At 34.8% G+C, this 20,742-nt stretch overlaps 3 protein-coding genes and 1 pseudogene across 16 annotated transcripts; 1 reads left to right on the top strand and 3 right to left on the bottom strand.

Annotated features, from left to right (window-relative positions):
- The first annotated feature begins 1,542 nt into the window (after window positions 1-1,542).
- On the top strand, window positions 1,543-3,429 carry LOC108329621 (protein ALP1-like). The gene has a single exon (XM_017563928.2). The coding sequence runs from the start codon at window positions 1,748-1,750 to the stop codon at window positions 3,095-3,097; it is 1,350 nt and encodes a 449-aa protein (XP_017419417.1). The 5' UTR covers window positions 1,543-1,747; the 3' UTR covers window positions 3,098-3,429.
- Window positions 3,430-4,238: 809 nt separating this feature from the next.
- On the bottom strand, window positions 4,239-8,658 carry LOC108329445 (CDPK-related kinase 5-like; annotated as a pseudogene).
- A 4,491-nt stretch (window positions 8,659-13,149) lies between these two features.
- Window positions 13,150-14,010, bottom strand: LOC108328239 (thioredoxin H2). The gene is made up of 3 exons (XM_017562072.2): window positions 13,792-14,010; window positions 13,567-13,689; window positions 13,150-13,453 (listed from the first exon to the last, which is right to left on the bottom strand). The coding sequence occupies exons 1-3, from the start codon at window positions 13,933-13,935 to the stop codon at window positions 13,322-13,324; spliced, it is 399 nt and encodes a 132-aa protein (XP_017417561.1). The 5' UTR covers window positions 13,936-14,010; the 3' UTR covers window positions 13,150-13,321.
- A 2,309-nt stretch (window positions 14,011-16,319) lies between these two features.
- Window positions 16,320-18,938, bottom strand: LOC108328210 (uncharacterized). Of its 14 annotated transcripts, XR_001832093.2 has the most exons (7): window positions 18,635-18,934; window positions 17,982-18,038; window positions 17,643-17,782; window positions 17,466-17,509; window positions 17,131-17,237; window positions 16,769-17,034; window positions 16,320-16,568 (listed from the first exon to the last, which is right to left on the bottom strand). XR_001832093.2 is itself a non-coding variant. In XM_017562038.2 (5 exons), the coding sequence occupies exons 1-5, from the start codon at window positions 18,641-18,643 to the stop codon at window positions 16,378-16,380; spliced, it is 453 nt and encodes a 150-aa protein (XP_017417527.1). In that variant the 5' UTR covers window positions 18,644-18,933; the 3' UTR covers window positions 16,320-16,377. The 14 variants fall into 14 exon arrangements, 1 of the variants encoding a protein (XP_017417527.1); XR_008247299.1 differs by lacking the exon at window positions 17,466-17,509 and having other exon boundaries at window positions 17,675-17,782; window positions 18,635-18,937; XR_001832097.2 differs by having other exon boundaries at window positions 16,769-17,237; window positions 17,675-17,782; window positions 18,635-18,935.
- Window positions 18,939-20,742: the final 1,804 nt, after the last annotated feature.

Raw genomic sequence — 20,742 nt, 5'->3', positions numbered from 1 at the left:
TGTGCGCTATGCGAGGGGTTCAGTTCTAGTTCAGTTCTCTTGTGATCTTAAGTTGTTTTAAATGAACATTGAGTGTTGTATGAAGTAAGTTGAAGTTGTATCATGTAATATCCATGGTGATTGATGTATGTGTAATTAAAAGTGTAAAGTTCAAGTGTGGTTAATGGACGTAATTCCATGATCCTCAAGGAGAGGAGACATGGTGGTGCCCTATATTGTGATTCAAAGTGAAATCTCTAGTTGAGATTCAAGTAAGTTTAGAATGGATGTAGGAGCTTAGTCTTGGGGGTTATCCTGAAACTCCAATGGGCTTTCATTCTCAAGTAGAGAGGATTGATCCATGTCGTGAGGAGTAGTAGGAGGTCCTAGTCTTGGGTGCTTCCAGTATGGCCCAAGGTGAGTGATAACGGACTAACCTCGTGAGTGTGATAGGGTGAAACCCATTGGCAATGGCTTTGCAAAGCAGTAGAAGCCACCACGAGTGCATGACCCACCATAGCTCGACAATCATTCTAAGTCCGGACAATCAAAGTCAATGTGGTGTTATGTGTAAAGGGTTTAAGTGATGTGAATGAATAATATGTTTGTATGAAGTTAAATGAATTGACGTATGATTAATCTTTGTTTAAACTAGCTTACCATGTTGTGTGCTTGTGTTTTGTATGTTCTGTTGTTCTTCTTCTGCAATGACCATCCTTTGGATGTGAGCAGCAGAAGAAGAGGTATCTCTGGAGCAAGCATTGGATGGAGGTGATGCTGCTGAGTAGTTGGATTAGTTATTAATGATCTTGTGTATAGTTTTGAGTTTCCTTTGGTTTGTATTTATATAAAGTTTAAATTTATAGTTATTTTTGGATGACGGTAAAGGTAACACTTTATACTCTAGATGAATAACTGTATTACTTTATCATGCATATAGTTTCTCTTTAATATAGTCTATACTATATATTTTGGGATGTTACAATTTATATTTTGATATTTTTTATGTTTCAAACCGTATCTAAGTAAAATATATTTTTATTAATTATGAATTATGTTTTAAAAAATAAATTTTAAGTATTATTATTTAATTTTTCTTAAATACAAATTTATGTAATTTTCAAAATTAATTTTAATTTCTTTTTTTCTTTATACTATTTTTTATCAATAAATATATTATTAATTAATAAGTCAAATCCTTCACAAATTTTAACAATGGTTTTTTTCAAATATATTCTCAACTACTTCTAAATTTTTTAAAAGAAATAAAATTTAATTTACTTTTAAATTCCCTCGCATTCATCTAATTATTTTCCCTAGAATCTATCTCTGAACATTAGAATGTTTTCTATATATAACTTTTAAATAGGATTAAATAATTGTTGAATATAAAGATTACCCAAAGTAGCTATAGTCATAAATTATGGACGTAGGTGGTGGCGGAGCGGGTGAGAGCAAAGAAACTAAACATTTATTAATTATTAAAAAAATAAACATTTATTATTTTTTAATACTATCTCATATTTTGTTTTAAACTGTTTTTTTATTATTATTTTCTGAAGCATCTAGCTTCTCTCTTCAGTTAATTTTTCCTTGCATAAAAAATCTGCTGCCATATTTACGAAACGTAACAAGAGCCTTGTGATTTGTACTGGTGTGAGTGTTTGCAGTTGAGCTTGTAATCATTAAATACATAAGCAAAATACTGGAGGAAAAGAGATATAGATAGTTGAGGAGGTGAGGTGAGGGAGGGTGAAAGGAAAAAGGGATGGATCAATCGTTCCTGGTAATGCTGTCAAATCTGCTTCACCTCCACAACTCCCTCGACCCAACCACCTCCCTCCTCTCCGACTCACTCTCATCAACCACCGCCAACCCCTCCTCCCTCCTCCACTCCTCCTCCATCGCCCCCCTCCTTTTCTTCACCATCGCCTCCGTCCTTTCCTACGTCTCTTCCACGCGCCCCTCCTCCCTTCCCAACCCCAACGCTGCCACCACCACCACCAACAACCCCAACACCACCACCACCAACAACGCCTCCTCCGACTACTCCGTCTCCGCCTTCCGCGCGCTCTCCACGGAACACATCTGGTCCCTCGAAGCCCCTCTCCGCGACGCCCAATGGCGCTCCCTCTACGGCCTCTCCTACCCCGTCTTCACAACCGTCGTCGACAAGCTCAAACCCCACATCGCCCTTTCCAATCTCTCCCTACCCTCCGACTACGCCGTCGCCATGGTCCTCTCCCGCCTCGCCCACGGCCTCTCCGCCAAAACCCTCGCCGCCCGCTACTCCCTCGATCCTTACCTCGTCTCCAAAATCACCAACATGGTCACGCGCCTCCTCGCTACCAAGCTCTACCCCGAGTTCATCAAAATACCCGTTGGCCGCCGCCGCCTCCTCGAGACCACCCAGGCCTTCGAGGAACTCACATCCCTCCCCAACATGTGCGGCGCCATCGACACCACCCCCGTCCACCTCCGCTCCACCCCCAACAGCAACCCTAACCTCAACCCCTACCGCTGCCGCTACGGTTACCCCTCTCTACTCCTCCAGGTCGTCTCTGACCACAAGAAGATCTTCTGGGACGTCTGCGTCAAGGCCCCCGGAGGCACCGACGACGCCACCCACTTCCGCGACAGCCTCCTCTACCACCGCCTCACCTCCGGCGACGTCGTCTGGGACAAGGTCATTAGCGTTCGCGGCCACCACGTGAGGCCTTACGTGGTCGGCGATTGGTGCTTCCCTCTGCTGCCCTTTCTCCTCACCCCCTTCTCCCCCAGCGGGATGGGCACCCCCGCGCAGAACCTGTTCGATGGAATGCTCATGAAGGGAAGGTCCGTGGTGGTGGAGGCCATTGCCCTTCTGAAGGGGAGGTGGAAGATTCTTCAAGATTTGAACACCGGTGTCCATCACGCCCCCCAAACCATTGTCGCCTGTTGCGTGTTACACAACCTCTGCCAGATTGCAAGGGAGCCGGAACCCGAGATATGGAAGGAGCCCGACGAGAGTGGACCCCCGCCCAGGGTCATGGACAGTGAGAAGTCCTTTCATTACTATGGGGAAAAATTGAGGCAAGCGCTTGCTGATGATCTGCACCACAAGCTTTCCTCAAGATAGTACTTCCTTAATCTCTTTGCCCCCTTTTTACTATTATAACTGCCAACTGCCTCGCAAGACAGCAACCTCAGTGTGTGTATTATGAGAAGAAATGTGTTTTTAGTTTTAGTTCTAAATAACTACTGAGCTTGTTGTCGTTCATACATGATAAGATAGATTGGTGACACTAAGTGTGATGGCGTGCCTCTCGTTTTGTGAATGCTGAATGGGGAGGACTGAACTACTAACATTGCTGAATGCGGAGGACTGAACTACTATCATTATTTTCTATTCCTATATGAAATGTTCATGTTTCAGACTAGTTTCAACTCTAATACCATTGTCTCCCTTCATTTGCTTTCGTCTCTTACATCCTTTCTTCCTCCTTCAAGGTTAAAACTTACTTCCTTTTGATACTTTTAGTGAGATTCGATAGGTCCTTTTTTGTTTAATTTTGTGGTGGTTTGGTGTTTAATCTGCAACCTCTTTCTTCTATGGAATTTGTTAGTAGCAAGTCCAACACCAAAATACTGCTGGTTCAACGTATGGTGATATGTAATTTGATGATAATATGTTGCCGCTTTGGTCTAGCTGCATGATGTTTGAAATTGATGTGTTTATATATATTTGTAGTTTGGGTTATTTTTGGGTCCATATTCTGGTGTAACATGGTTCACATATTGTTAACACCGTCTTTTCTCAGTAAGATATCAGACATTTCACTTAGACACCGTGTGTCTGGTAACAAAATACTTACATTTTAGGTTTCAGAACTTGTCTAACAATTTTTCGAAGGCCAACACGGCACATTTTAGTATATACCCTCATTACGTGAACGTGTTACGCCATAATACAATCAACATCTGTTTCCTAGAAGCGAGTAACTACATACTTGTGAATGTACAAACGATAAGTAACACAAATACCATAGCAAAATATTGAAAACTGAACAAAAGTTGATAGATACGAAACGATTGACTGGGTTACGATTAAGACCACTTATGGGAATATGGGAATGTGCATCATGGTGGACATTTTTCACTTTCCAAACATATGGAATCGCTCAGCAGCAGCAGCTTCCTATAATTTTAGTTTCTTAAACAGCGCTACGATGAAATTAACTGATTGATAGAATGTAAAGTACACTAACACAACAAAAAAATATAAAATTAAGATTAAATTTTCAGATTCACAACCGTATGGTTATACAAAAGCATTCATTAATACAGGTGACAGGAAATTATTACAACAGGAAATTATTACAACCCATCGAGACAAAGCTAATCTAATTCTACAATTCATATATTAATTCTTAGACCAACAATCTGTAGACTATTTTACAGTTTGAGCTCCTTCAAAAAGAATCAGAGTTGCATTTCATTATGAACCTGTACCTTTTTAAATGGGTGTGCTGGCAAGAGCTTCAGATAACAAGACAATAATGAGTTCCAGCTCCAACTAGACACAAATCCAAATATGGTCGAGTCGAGCCACAGAAGGCTTCCTCTGCTTTAAATTTTATTGAACCTTCGCAAGGCTTCGGCTAGATACAGCGTGTAATAATTTGACAAACTCAAGAAAGCTTAATTTTCCATCAGTGTGGCGTATCCAATAGTGAAGAACAACATGAACAGGGATAGAGGGACCAAGTCCAAGATCCTAAACAATATTTTGAAGAAATATGATGCCGATTAGGCATATATATACTCATGAACTAAATAGTGGTATATAGACAACTGTAATTTTAAAATGTTCACCCTATGACTAACAAGAGTCACATCAGTACATTCTTGACAGATCCAGCAGTAATCAGTAGCAGATTCGTTAGATCCATATAAAGTGGCAGATAGAAAGTGTATATGCATTAAATTATGCAAAGTGATGCCATCAGATGTAGTTACTCAATTATTTTTGGAAGACCTTTGTTAAATTTGGTTGGAGGGTCATGCATGAAATTTTAAGGTCTTTAGTCTCTTCACCTATTATGGGAAAGGGTGGTGTTTTATGGCCAAGCATCTTTTTGGTTCAAAGCCTTTCTATACATCTAATTTTTGGGTTCTTTAGTTTCTTAACTTTCCCTACTATCTGTGGAGAGGATTCCTTATCCTCCATTACTTCCACTTTCTGTTCTTTCCTAATAAATTTTCTGCAACTACCCCCTCCATCTGTTTTTAGTTTCCTATGTAACTACCCCTGCCATTAGTTCTTTTCTTTCTTTACTTTTCCTACGGCCTATGGAGGATTCCTTATCCTCCTTAAGTTGTACTTTCTGTTCTTCCTAAAAAATTTTGTAACTACCCACTCCCCTCTCGAAAAAAAAGGGTTACAACCTACGTCAATTACAAGCACACACATATATAAATCAGTTATAGTGGAAATAAAGGTAAATGCAGCTTCAAGAATAATCGCTAATAGTCTAGGAGTGAAGTGTTATTTTCTGAAAGTACTGAAGCAAGCTCTTCAATGACAATAGCCCTGTTTCCATCTTTATCAAAAAGCTCATAGGCACAACGAGCATGTTGTTCCCAACTATCAAGAGCTTCAAAGCACACTTAACGCAGCTGCACAGAATTCTTCAAAATCCATCCTTTTATATTGTAATGAATTCAGCTGTCATAAAAAGAAATATAAAGAACATGTAAGATTGAAACAAATCAAATTAAGAGATACATCTATATAAACAGAACACGGTAGTTTTACCAAGGAAAGAAAGTCAGGGATGCGAGACTCTTTCATGGCATATGTTGCATATTTCATCAAGGCCTGCCCAGAATGTATGAATTAGAAAAGCGTGTGGAATCTAACATATATAAACTTCATACACATTGTGTGATGACTAACCTTGTTAACATTCTCTGAAGATATGCTGCCATTTTTGCTTGGTTCTGGCAGTGAAAATTGCTCCCTCAGATAATAGAGTTCATCTGCGGTCAGTGTCTTTGACAAGGCCTGTGAAAGAGACGAATAAAATTAATTAGTCAATTACAAAAAGAAAACTAAATTGCAAACACTTGTGGTCAGAAGCAGGCACCCTTAAGGCAGCCTTGCGTAAGAATGATGATATCTCATATATGTCTTCGTGAGCTTAAATATTAAAATATCCAGTGGAACTTTTACATTGTTGTAATTTCGTATCCAAGGATGACCTGCAAGCAAAAGATTATTGGTGGAAGCTTGAAAAATATCTTACTAGATGTGAATGATGATATAGGTAAAAGAAAAACGGACTTAGAGCCTGAGCAGCAGATATCCGCTTCCGTGGGTCCTTATTCAGTAAGCGTTTGCTTCTGAAGATAAAGATGGCCACGGTGTTTCATCAAAGCTAGGATCAGCTTTCAGAACTGCCCTGAAAATACCAGACTCCGTTCGAGCCCAAAATGGACAACTACCACATAAAAGAATATATGCTATCACGCCTATACTCCACACATCAGCCTCTGTGCTGTAAGATCTATGGAGAACTTCAGGGGCCACATAATATGCACTTCCAACAATATCATCAAGCCTTTCATCTGTAAGACGCAATTCAAGAAACAATATCATTCCCAAGGTCTCATGATGTAAAGGATACTACTACCAACTACCAGGTAAGGACTTGTAAAGGAAGACCTGGTCTGACAAAATCTGATAACCCAAAGTCTATAGCTTTCAACTCAGAACTCTCATCCTTTTTAGTGTACAAAAAATTCTGAAAAGAAAAAAGCAAGGAGGTTAGATAATATTCCAAGTTGAAATTCATATTCAATGAATCAATCTAACCTTTCAATATATATATATATATATATATATATATGTATATATAGAAAAGCAATTTATTTATGGGATTTTCTTTGCTATTATTTATGGTTTACTTTGTTTCCTTACCATCAAAATATATATATTAAGTAAGCTAATGCTAGAGCTAGTGCCCAAGTGACTGGTGAACTATACTAGGACTCCTCCTGTAGATAAGTTAGAGAGCTTCATCAAACATTTTACCTGAGACAAGAATGAGGGGCTTCTTTGGGGAAGGGGTGTAAAATTCAGTTACAAATGGGTAATCCACCCATGCCCAACACCATTTCCATGCCTAGCTAGTGTTAGATGAGTCTGGAAATATAGCAGATTCTGAGGCTTTAACCATATGCTCACCTCTGGCTTACGGTCTCGGTGCACAACACCCTGAAGATGACAAAATGTAACAACATTTAGAATCTGCACCACTACAGCCTTTGCATCATCTTCTGAGTATTTCCCTCCCCTAAAGAAAAAATAAAACGTGTAGTTAGTCAGTGACAAGGCGCAATTCCAAAGGTCAACTTTCTTATCAGTATAGAATGTAAAGTAAATCAGGTCTGTTAACCTTGATAATATCATATCTAAGAGCTCCCCCCCTTCACATAACCTGAATTGTCAATAAGATCCAGCCGGTTACAAAAACAGTATAAAGCAAAAATGAAAAATCAACGACCAATAGGTATTCTATAAACAAAAATATGATAACCTAATACATAGTGCAGGTGTAACTAAAAAGGTTGTATCATATATTTTGTATGATAAGATGTTTTATTTGAGCTAAAAGAAAAGTTATTGTTAAACTTCAATAGGATGGCCCGAGAGCACTACATCTATAATATAGCTTTGAAGATAAACAGAAGCAAACATCCCAAACTTACTCCATTACAATGTACACATTATCTTGGTCTTCAAACGCATCAAAGAACAGTATCAAATTGCTGTGTCCATTCAAAGCTCGCAATATTTTCACCTCCCCTTCTCACATCTTCAATAGCAATTGCTGTTGTCATCTGGCAACAAAAGAGGGTGAAGATGAAAACAATAGTCGTAATTCCTTCTATACAAATCATCGAAAAGGACATAAAACCTCGAGTTTTCTCCGGTAAACGTTCCAAACTAGTTGGAACTCAACGACAATCTCAGAACTGCTGAGTGTTCCAAGTGACGCACCAAATGTAAGGCAGAAGGGCATATGATGATTAAGATTAAGATTGAACATAAAAAAAAATTAACCTTTGATTTTGGTATGACCTTAACAGCCACTTGTTGACCCTTAAGCTCACCCTTCTTGAACCTAGCATAACAAGTATACCCATAATGCCCTCGACCCACTTCTTCACCAACTTCCGTGAACTCCTTGAAGAACCCAAACCTCTTATCCAAATCCGCCGCAGCTCCACCGCCATCCTCGCCCTCCTCTGATATCGCAGCTGCCGCCGCCTACTTTCCTGTCGCCGCGCCATCACAGCACTTACGTGCTTAGCCGGCGACGGCGGAAGGAACGGCCTCCGGAAGAACCTCCTCGGCGTGGAGGCCGCGCTCCTGCTCCCTCCCGCCGGCGCTGGAGACTTCTTCAGGAAGCGCGCGGGGCTCGGGCTGTAGAACGGGAAGAACGGAGACTGTTTCCCGGCGGCGGCGTCATCTTTCCGGCGGTGGTTCTCGGCTGCGGCGGGACTAAGTGGGGCTTTTGGGATTTGCGAAGGGTCGACTTCGGCTTCCGCTTCGCGAAGCGCGTAAGGGTTCGCCTTCTGCGGCTTCGATGTGCAAACTCCACTGAAAGATGACAGAAGCTGAGAGCAACTCAATCATTGGTCAAGCCATTGCAGAGAAGCTTCCTCTGGGTCTTGGTGTTTTCTGCGAAAGATTCAAACTTTGCAGAGGGTTTTAAAGAGGGCAGAAGTGGATTTGTTGGGGCAGTGGAAGAAGAAGACGAAGAAGACGAAGAAGAAGAAGAATTGTGATTTCACGCGACACGTGGCATGCACGTGAGTATTGGATTTTGGGTGTTCATTGGATTGGGAGGTAAAGAGAGGAAGCTAAGGAGAGAAGGGAAGGTCTGAAATTGAATTCACGAGGAAGAGGAAAATACTTTTGTCGTTTAAAAAATACTTTTGTGTGTAGGGTTTTGAAAGAATGGTTAAGGAATTAGAGATCATAAGCAATTAAGTTGAGAGAGAAAAATCTTACAATTCCCAATTGACTAAAACACGTTATTTGTTCATACCCTGTTGATACCACTTGTTATTCGGTTGAAGTCAAGTCCAATTCAAGAGCTTTAATATATATTCTTGACTTCATTAACCACTTTTTTTTTAAGAATCGAGGCCAGAACAAAACCACATAATCTGTCATTCTTCTTCGTTTCCCAGCACGATACAAGGTATAGTCATGGAGTTCGTCAGAATACCTTAGACAGACTTTATAAATAGCCAACTTTTATTAATACTGTAATGTCCAAGTGGGACATTTCATTCCTAGGTCAAAAACCAGTAACAAAGGTCCAATTTTTTTCATCTAACTTAATGTTTATCCCTTTTACTTTGGAGCAAACAACACCATCTACAACCTTAAAATTTACATAAAATATTTTAACTAGGTCAGGATATCAACTACCCGACATTTCAACAAATTTCTTGTGTCCTTAATACTCCAACCAATCTTAGAAGACAAAACCCTTATTTCTGAAGTAATTGAGATCAAGGTATTTGTGAGGCATAATTTTTCAAATTCGCCAGACATAAAAGAAGTCGGTTTAGACTCTTCATCACTAATCCAGCTTTCTGGGTCTACAACTCTCATTTTCTTGGCGGCCCTCTTCGTTCTCTTTGGTTTAGATGACACTCATTTGAGGTTAATAAAGTAAGAATATTTTTAGGTTTGAGAAGCTAGGATAAAAGAAAATGATTTCTAATGTTAAAAGTAGAGTAAGAATGGAGGTTATTAGAAGTTAGAAATGGATTTTAGAGGTTGAGGGTGGTTTTCAATTTGAAGACTAAGAAGAAAATTGCTTGGGGTTCTAGGGTTTGGTGGAAAGGATGAGAACATAGTGGCTAGGATCGATTAAATTTTATATTTAATGGATTAAAGTGCAAGGAGAACCCTAGAATTAGGATGTGTAAGAAATCAGTGAGACAATCGATTATAGTTTTAATCTAATTGATTAAAATAGAAAGAATATCCTAATTAATTAAGATTTTTACCTAATCGATTGAAGCAGAGAAAGACCTCTAACCAGTGAAAACAGAGAGAAACACCTAATCAATTAGGATTTTATATAATTGATTAAAACTTGTAAACATTATTTTCTTAAGAGTTTTTCCATATTTTATTGTAATGCATGCCATGCTTATTTAATTTTGTGTAATGTTAAGTCATTTCCAACTATTAGGATGTGCAACTTATGTTTAAAATGCCTAATTCATTTCTAATTGTATAGAACTTCTCCTTTGATATTGGTTTTGTGAAAATATATATCCATTGATGTAATGTATCTACATATTCAACTTTACATTCACCTTTAGATACATGATCTCTTATAAAATAATGTCTTGTTTCTATATGCTTAGTTTTAGAATTAAAATTGTTTTTGGTGAAATTTATGGCACTAGTGTTATCACATTTAAGAGTATTCTATCTAGGCGAATTTCATAATCTTCTAGTTGACTCTTGACCAATAAGGATTGAACACAGTAACTTCAAGCCACAATGTACTCAGCTTCTGTAGTGGACAAGGCCACACATGCTTGCTTCTTGGAGTGCTAAGTGATTAGTGAGCATCCCAGCAAATGGCAAGTGTCACTAGTACTCTTTCTATTAAGTTTACATCCTCCAAAATCTGAATCACTATACCTAGTAAGTGATATGTTTGCACCTCTAAGGTACCATAGTCTTAATGTTTTAGTTCCTTTTAAGTACTTCATTATTCTTTTGACAGTTGTTAGGTGAGACTCCTTAGGACAAGATTGAAACCTAACACACATACATACATTATGCATTATATCAGGGCGATTAGCAGTTAAGTAGAGTAAGGAACTAATCATACATCTGTAAAGTTTCTAGTCAACACACTTACATGCTTCATCTTTGTCTAGATAGCAATTTGTAGCCATTGTGGTAGAGGATTCTTTGCATCCATCCATTTTGTACTTCTTTAGAAGTTCATTAGAGTATTTGGACTGGTGGATGAATATACTAAAGAGCATTGTTTCACTTGTAGTCCAAGAAAGAAATTTAGCTCTCCCATCATGGACATCTCAAACTCCTCCTACATGCTTTTAGAAAATTCTTGGCACAAGTGAGGGTTGGTAGAACCAAAGATAATCATCTACACAGATTTGTATAAATAGCAAGTTGTTTCTAGATTTTTAATGAAAAGTGTAGAATCAACTTCACCCTTTGGAAGATATTGTTAAGTAGAAATTCACTTAACTTTCATACCATGAGCGAGGTGTTTGTTTTAGCCCGCATAGAGCTTTCTTTAGCTTAAAGTTGTGGTTAGGAAACTCAAAGTCTTGGAAATTAGAGGGTTGTTCTACGAAAACCTCTTCTTTGATATATCCATTCAAGAAGGCACTTTTCATGTCCATTTGGAATAGTTTGAAGTTAAACATGGATGCAAGTATCCCTTAGTTACTAGTCTTACCTTATTGCTTTTGTCCGTAATCATTCATCTTGTTTCTAAACACTCACTTAGTTTCAATTACTTGAAAAGTACTGCTTCGTAAAATAAGTTCTCAAACATTGTTTCTTTTGAACTGATTGAGTTTCTCTTAGACTACTAATGTTTTTTGGTTCCACTTGTGACACAAATGTTACATTCATGCAAAATTGTCCGAACTATTTTATTGTGAATACTCTTTTAAAAATATCACTTATTACATTCTCTCTCTATATATATATATATATATATATTAATACAAAAATTTATAGGAATGTGAGGTTAAAATTACAAAAGTAGAGAAAGAAATGAGGCACTACTTTCTCACCCAAAAATATAACAAAAAAGTAAATTACTTTCTACATGCCCACAGCCGAATCAAATACATGGCCTAAGAAGACGTGAATATTGGTTAGAATATTTTGGAAAATTCAAATTGAATTTAGTTTTATTATATTGTATCTTATCGAGCTTTGATAAACTCTTATACACTATCTCATACTCAAATTGAGTTCCAGAGCATCAAGGCTCTACTGAAATTTGGTGCCTTAATATACCCCGCTGTTAAACAAATGAAAAATATATGAATTTTTATTCTTAATCTATTTATATCTAATCTAATTTTAACATACTAAAACATAGTCTTCTTCTTTTTTCTCTTTTACAATATATTTCTCAAGAAATTTGTTCAAATCAGTCCTTAATTTTTAACGGCGTAATAACACAACACTACTACAAAGCACTACCCAATGACGTGATAATCTTCACTAACATGATATTAGTGGAGTGCACTTTAGTTTATCCTCTCCACTGCCTCCTTCCACCTAAAATAGGTCAAATCCTTATGGTTAACATTATAATGCGCAACAGCGTCTGACAAATACTAACAATGACCCAAATAACAACCATAAACTAAAGGACTAAAAAGTCCAGTAAATCATAGAAATCAAAAATTATATTTAAACCTTATACTTTATTGTCTTTTACACTATCTTTCTATCCAAATATGGCGTAGAATATTATTTTAACTTCTTTTTTATAAAAGTCAATAATCCATTCTTAGTTAGAAATATATATATATATATATATATATATATATATATATATATATATATATATATATATATATATAAACCTTTATCGTATTATCCAGTTTGGTCAGTTAAAAAATCAAGTAATCGAACAACTTTTCATAATAGTTAAAAATCTACCAAAAAAAAAAGAATATAGTTGTCCAGTAAAAGGAGTAACTTCAATTTCAATGTAGTGATAAAGAAATGTATAGTCATTTCGAAAGATGGTCTTATTCAGAGTGAAGAAATAAACTTCTTTTGACATAATTACACCAAGGCTTGACTACCAACTAGTTTTGCAATGTCCTAAAACCAGGTATCAAAATTATTCATCCCATCCTACCAAAAAGGCTACTTAGTCAATTCGATCAATATTTTAAATCGACTGACCTATATGGGATCAACCAATCACTTTGACAAGCCCTTTCACAGCTCTAACCCTAAGCATTAACCTGTAATCTGAAGTAAAACTTCAAAATCTGATTAAAAATCATCATAAACAACATATAGCATATAAAATACTATCATTCCAAAGAACTTGAGCACAAAAGCAACAGGCAGTGAGATAGTATTTTGAATTTCGTTATATAATTATAATTGGCTAAATTATGAAATAGACATCATCTTAATGAAGAAACAACAAACAAGTTTAAATTTTACAAATCCATCATGATCATCATAAAAAACACTTTCAAATATTTGTCCTCCCTCGAAAAGGAAAAGTACATAGCTGGATAACTAAGCTCGATGCTTCTCAACCTTCTTCTCGAGCTCGTCCTTCTTTGCGCCAACAACCCTGTCAATTATCTTCCCTCCCTTGAACAACACGAACGTCGGCATCGCCTGCACCTGAAACTCCCCCGCCACATCCTAAAATATCCAATTCAGAAAATAAAAATTAAAAAAAGAAGTTCAGAATCATTCACGGAAACAACAATTGAAGTCATTTAACATAGAAAGAAGAACACGGAAGCGAAAATCACCGATAATTCGTCGACGTCAATCTTGACGAAGTTAACGTCAGTGAACTTTTCGGCCATGGCGTGAATCGCTGGCTCTATGAATTTGCAAGGTCCGCACCACGACGCCGAGAAATCTACCACGAGCTAATTAACATTCAATGAAAAGATGGAGAAGACTAAGATTTAAATTCAGATACAACACGCAGAAAAATAAAATTGGGGAAAGCTTGTGATCTAGGGATTTACGAGCTGGCTGGATTCTTTGACCTCGTTGAAGTGGAGCTGCCATCGCGCCGACGAGTGGAACGACAGCACGCGAGAAGGCCCCTCCGAGTACGACGTCTCATCGCCGCCGCCACCACCAAAGAACGAAGAAAGGATACCGCCCATTGCTTTGTTTTGGTGGTTGTTGATATTCGTTTCTTACTATCGCGCTTTCTTCCTACGCCTTCTTATGTATAAACATAAAGTGCGAAGATACTTCACTCCACATAAAGATTTTTTATAATGACGAATTGAAAATAATTTATTTTAAATAGAGGATGAATTTTCGTTTTTATAGGTAATTAAAGCTTACAATAAATAAAAAAATTAAATATGTAGATTATATTATATTAAATTTATGAATATCATGATTAGGTACATTTTTTCATTTTAAAATCAATCATTCAAATTATAATAAAAGTTATTTTTATTGTTGGCGTTTTCTTTAAAAATATAATATGAAAATAGAGATAAATAGAAATTAAAAATGTTAAATAGAGAGATAATGATTTAGAAAAGGGACTATTTTAGAATTTTATATTTCAATACCTTAAAATTGTATATTATTTAAATTTTTTATGGGTTTAATTATAGTAATATTTTTTACTTTTCCCTTATATAAAATATTAGATAAGAAAGTATATTCCTTTGCTACTATGAAGACAGTATTATATAGTTTTTTTTCCCCGTAAAATGGCTATTTAATTTCTTGTTTGGGTTAAGGCGAAAAGCTATAAGAAAGATATAAATTCACGAGAAATTTCCAACAAAAGTTAAACTAGAAAGGTGAAGTTTGTTTATATTGATGATGACAACTTAAAGGAAACTAACCAACCAGTGGTGACGGAGATCCCAATATGTGTGATTTTGTTAAAAATTAATACATTTGGTGAAAAAACAAAATGATGTGTTTTATTTCATTAATGTATAAACTTTTAATGCAAAATATTTTTGTTTTATTTTTATTCTTGTATTTTACTTTTACATATTTGATTTTTTTTGTAAGATTGTTTAATGACAAATAATTCTGATTTTTTCAATTCAGACTAACAGAGAAAAAGTTAAAATAAAAAAAATTTAAAAAAAAGGTTGAGAAGAATGATAAAAGTGAGTAAAGATTTAGAAATTTCTTTTTTTTTGTTTTGAAAATAAAAATTATTAAAATATTTTTAACTTTAAAACTTAGAATCTATCATATATAAGAATATTTTTATTTACAAAAATTTAGTACACATTACTAAAATATACCAATTAAAAAACAGACATACATACATTAACAAACCCTATATATATATATATATATATATATATATATATGTATACATATATGTATATGTATACATATATGTATATGTATACATATATGTATATGTATACATATATGTATATGTATACATATATGTATATGTATACATATATGTATATGTATACATATATGTATATGTATACATATATGTATATGTATACATATATGTATATGTATACATATATGTATATGTATACATATATGTATATGTATACATATACATATATGTATACATATACATATATGTATACATATACATATATGTATACATATACATATATGTATACATATACATATATGTATACATATACATATATGTATACATATACATATATGTATACATATACATATATGTATACATATACATATATGTATACATATATGTATATATATATATATACACACGCATATATTAAATTTTTTATTTCAAAGTATTGACAATAAAAATTTAAAATTAAATATAATTTGTCTTTAAGTATTATATTAATTATTGTAAATGATTTTTTGCTCAATTTTTTAAAATAGAAGTTAAATTTGAAAATTATCAATTTTCACTACAAAAATTTGTATTTTTTTCAGAGATTATTTTAAGTGTTTTCGACGATTTTATCCTCTTAATATGTTTCCCGCGATCGTAAAAATCACTGGAAAAGCAACGTCACAAAAATTACCGGAGTTCTCCAAAACCGCCCCTATTTTCGTCCAAAAGGACAAAGCAAAACCAAATCCCACCTTTCTCTCGTATCTCATAATTAACGCCTTATTTTGTCCTACAGCAGAATAAGTGCTCTTTTCGAAGAACTCTGCATGTTAGGTCACTGTTCTGACTGTTTTGGTTACTTTCCTTGTCTTTTACAGTTTTCAGTATTTATATCTCTTCTTTTGTTACGTCTTTCTTTTTATTTGGTACAGTTTTGTGAAAGTATTAAATGAATGCATGATCGTATGATTTAAATTTAAAGAGTCTTCATCTCTAATTTAAATTTAAAAAAGGAACATGAAAGATTAAGTTTAAACAAAATTATATATATGTATCTATGATTTGAATGAGACATAAATATAATGTCAGCCACGAGATTATTATAAATGACAAATTGTACTTAAATTTGGATTAATTGTGAATTTTAAGGTATTATTTTTAAATCAATTGTTATTATCATGACTTACGAAATTAGAGACAGGTTTGAATGACGACGTAAAAAACTAAAAAAAATATGTCCATATCTTGAATATATGTATATATGTTTCTTTGTGGCTGGACATTATAGGATGATGACAGATACTCTAATCTTTCGTGAACATACAATAATAATATAATAGTGGACTAGTGGACTACCTTGTTCCATCACTTTCACGTTTCTTCTAATACCATAAACAAAAATTTGGCTTGTAAGGTAATTCACCAAATTTGAAGCCACTCCATAAAAGGCCTTCCTTTCAAATGCTTCATACCCTGAATCAAACACCATTAAATCAGAATAACCATACCATATCATTATTGAATGTTATACGTAAGTATATATACAGAAACAATGTATATATTTTTCCTACATAACCTATATCTGTATAATGCAACCAATATGAATAAGAATTAAGAAAACTTGAAAGGTATGGAAAAACAGTGGAGATATGAGAAAAGGAATTGATTCTGACCAACAAGAAAAGCACAAGCCTTCCATTTTCCGGTTTTGGATGAAAGTGCAGGGTGGCCACAGAAATCAACAGTGGCATCTTGGGTAATCTGCATTGGCCAAGAATTTCTTCTTTCAGCTCTAGAATATTCAACAAATTTGATGAAGCAGCAGGGATCAAGAAAGCTCATGATCCCAATCTCCCTCTGGAAAGTGTTGCCTTTCTTATTTGCAACTTATGATTGGTCGAATCCCAATTTATAAGGATGACCAAGTTATGCACACCATCTTGCCACTTGGGTTAAGAGAAACTTAGAAATAACCTAACACTGCCAGTTTCTAGTCCTTGTTAACAGAGGAAGAACAATATCTGGTGAAGGATACAAGAAAACAAAAACGAATAATGTATGAATAATTCTGAAAACACTCCGAATTTGCCCTTTAAATTGAGGTCTAATGGGGAACAAGGATTCTCTGAAATGCTATGGTATCTACAGCAGACAAATTTTTCAATAATTAGGTGCATAACAAATGATCAACAAATTTGCTAATTTGCACATGTAAAGCACAAAAATTCCAATTTCATAGGGAGAGATGATACAACAGCATACACTAATAAATATCTACACTACCAAAATGAAAGAAGTATTTGATTTCATCCTTTTCAAATCAAGTAAGAAAAGAAAGGAAAGAATATTGCTTGAGCCAACGCTCCTTACTAGGAATTGACCACTGGTTCGCAGGCATAGGAAGTTAAATCAATCTGGACAAGAAAAACACTTGTATAAACAAAAGATAGCACATTGCTCATTTGGATAAGAAAGCATATAGAAAATAATAATAATAATAATAATAATAATAATAAAACAAGTAGAGAGTGAAACAGAGGATAGTACTTGGATTGCTATGAAATTTGCAAGGCTCTGACCTGAGCAGTCAGTTCCCTGACTTGGCTTCTTAATCGCTCAGGATTGCAGAAGAAATCAACAAAGACTCGTCTTTGAAGTCCAATTTCTTGTGAATGATGTTTTACAATCTGGATGCCAGTACAAAGTTTCACTCATCACAATAAATTCAGAATCTTTGAAATGCATGTGAAACTCTTACAGCATTGTATATTTCCAAATCATGAATTAAATAGTTAAATAATTCGCTAATCTCTCAACTCAAAGTCAACAATAACATTCTAGTTCCCTAAAATCAGAAGTGGTGCGATTAACAAAATATCGACTCACATGAATTGGTTTTGTCTTGGTTGCATGCACGTAAACAGAGAACTTTCCTTCGTAACCCTGCAAAAAAGGAGTATAGCATCTTCCAGGTAAACACAAACCTCAAGATAAACAGGATTCAAAAGAAAGAAAATCAACTACCAACCAAGGAAATTACAGAAACAAACTATGGCATGTGCATTACAATCCATTATGAGGAGTCTATTATCAATTAGTTATTAAAAGTGTTAAACATATTTTGCCTCTTGCGTTGTAAAATACTGAATCAAAAATACACGTTTTGTCCCTCAATTCTCGCTCTGATTTCACTAAAAAGAGGATGTCTTTAGGTCTTTCCACTCTTCTTACCTCCCAACCCTCAAATTTTCGCGCTCACACCTCACCACTACTCACTCGCTCTCAGGTAGGACCCTTTCCGCGTCCTCTAACGGTTCTTCTCACGCCATAACTCACTTTTTCTCCCTTACGTTACCCTAATTTCATTAAAGTCGCACTTGATTGCCTCTCCACCCCCATTACTCTCGTTCCTAGGGTTTGGTACGAGAAAAAAAAGAAAAACAAAATTGAAGAAGAACTAGGGTTTCGATCCAAAAGAAGAAAATAGAGAAAACCCCAAAAAAAAATGCAGAAGAAGAAGACTAGGGTTCGTGTTTGACCTTTTTCATGCTGGCTAGGTTTTCGAACTCTTTTCTACATTATCGGAAGATGGACGGAAAAGGGATTTGAAGGAGATGAAGGAAAAATAGTTAGGAATTTAAAGGAGAGAAAACCTGTGAAGTGAAGCCCACAAACGATGTGATGCGGGGAACGAATAGGGCTTGCTGAAAAATTAGACTAGATCTAGAGCCAAAGAAAAAGGGATAAAGACGCAACTAGGGTAGGGCTTGAGAAAAGAGGGAACGAAGGCGCGGAGAGGGAGGAAACTTGGGAAAATGTTTAGGTGATCAGGTACGGTTTATGATATAAATCGCCGGAAATTATTCGGGGTTTCTAAAACCCCAAAAAAAAACCCCTCCTAAAACTAAAATGTATTATTTTTGTAGTATTTTATCTTCAGTTGAATATAATAGTAATTAACTACTTAAATAAGGTTTAAATGACCATTATAAATTATAAATAATACATATGGTATTCATATTAAAATTGTAATATACTGTCACATAAACAAAATCTCGAGATATATAAAATACATGTTCTTTATTTATTTTAAAATGAATATGAATAGATATTTGAAATATTAGAGTGAAAATATAAAAAATATTGTAAAAAAAGTTCATACATATCATGAATGGTTTCAAATTTTATGGAAATGAAAAATATTTTTTTATACAGACCAAAATTAAAACATACGATTTTATAAAATTAAAAGTACTTGTTAAGTTTTAAATTTTAATTAAAAGATAAAATTTTGGAACCATTTAAAATATATTTCATAATTCTATAATGATTGAATTTTTGAAGAATATATGCCAAACCTAAACGATATCTTTATATTGGAAGATGAATTTGGAAGAGTGAAAATGAGTGGATTTTAGGAAAATAAGAGATAGAGAAGAGATTGTTTAAATTAAAGAAAAAGATGGTGAGAAATGAAAAGAAATTAAATGAAAGTTTTTAAAAGTTTATGAATGATTTGATTAGTGTGAAATTTCTACTCTTCTCTTTTTCAGTTCTCTTTTCTCTTCTCTTTTTTTCAATTTTTTCTAATTCTTTTTTTTTCACTCTTCTAATTCAACAACATATGAGGAAAGAAGAGCTCTTTCCTTTGTCCAAACCCAACCTTTTTCAAGAGAGTAAGTCTTCTTTTTCTTTTTGCTAGATAAGAAAAGATCCATATACATGTGTGAATTTTTTATTCTACATGTGTTTATTGGTCTTTCTCTTACGATTCTGGGTTTGTAAGGGGTCTTAGAGCATCTTGAAAAGCATAGAATTTGCCCAGCACAACAAGGTGAGGGAAGTTAAATCTATAACAAATTACATATTGATTCTTTTCAAATTTGTTGATTGTATATTGAATATTTGACTTGGTATGATTTGTATGATGTATGTTGTGTTTTTGATCCATAAACGGGTTGGGTTTTTGATAATATTTGAGTTTGAGGTTTGGAAGGCCGAAAAGGGAGTGAAGATTATGTTATTTTTGTTCAAACAAGTAAGATTCTCACTTAGGAGAAAATAGCATAGAACTTCACTTTACTGTTTACCAAAATCTTGCTCGAATGACACATTGTCACCCAAGTGAGAATGATATTGCAACTTAATCTAACTTTTATTGAATTGTCATCCAAGCGATAAATATTGTTGCTCAAGCGAGTAAATTCTCTCTTGGATGACACCTAATTTTTTTGTCTGAGTCGTCCTGAAAAAAATTTCGTTAATCGCCAGATCGAGCTGAAATTTTGACAGTAGGTCCTAAACACATGAATTGTTACTTTGACATGTGAAATCTTTGATTTTGAGGTTTGTAGTTAAAAAGTTTGTCTCTTATGTTTGTCCTATATTTTTCTTTTTAGTTTTTATTTTGTGGTTGTTTATAGAATTGTTTATAAATTTATTGATAAATATATATGAATATAATTATGTATGATGTAAGAACTAGAAAAATTAGTTTATAGAATGATAGGTGTTTCATGTAAAGACTGAGAGGAGTCAGCCTTGGGAGTGAACAAGTGGCACCAGATAATGAGACCGAGCATTTAATAATAAAATAATGTTGATATATAAACGCTGAATTCAAAGTTGGTTTCATTATCTGAGAAAC

This window comes from Vigna angularis, chromosome 2 (genome assembly GCF_016808095.1).
Source record: "Vigna angularis cultivar LongXiaoDou No.4 chromosome 2, ASM1680809v1, whole genome shotgun sequence".
Classification (NCBI taxonomy): Eukaryota; Viridiplantae; Streptophyta; class Magnoliopsida; order Fabales; family Fabaceae; genus Vigna; species Vigna angularis.
The sequence above is the reverse complement of the archived record's forward strand: the minus strand, read 5'-3'. Positions and strand labels throughout refer to the sequence as shown.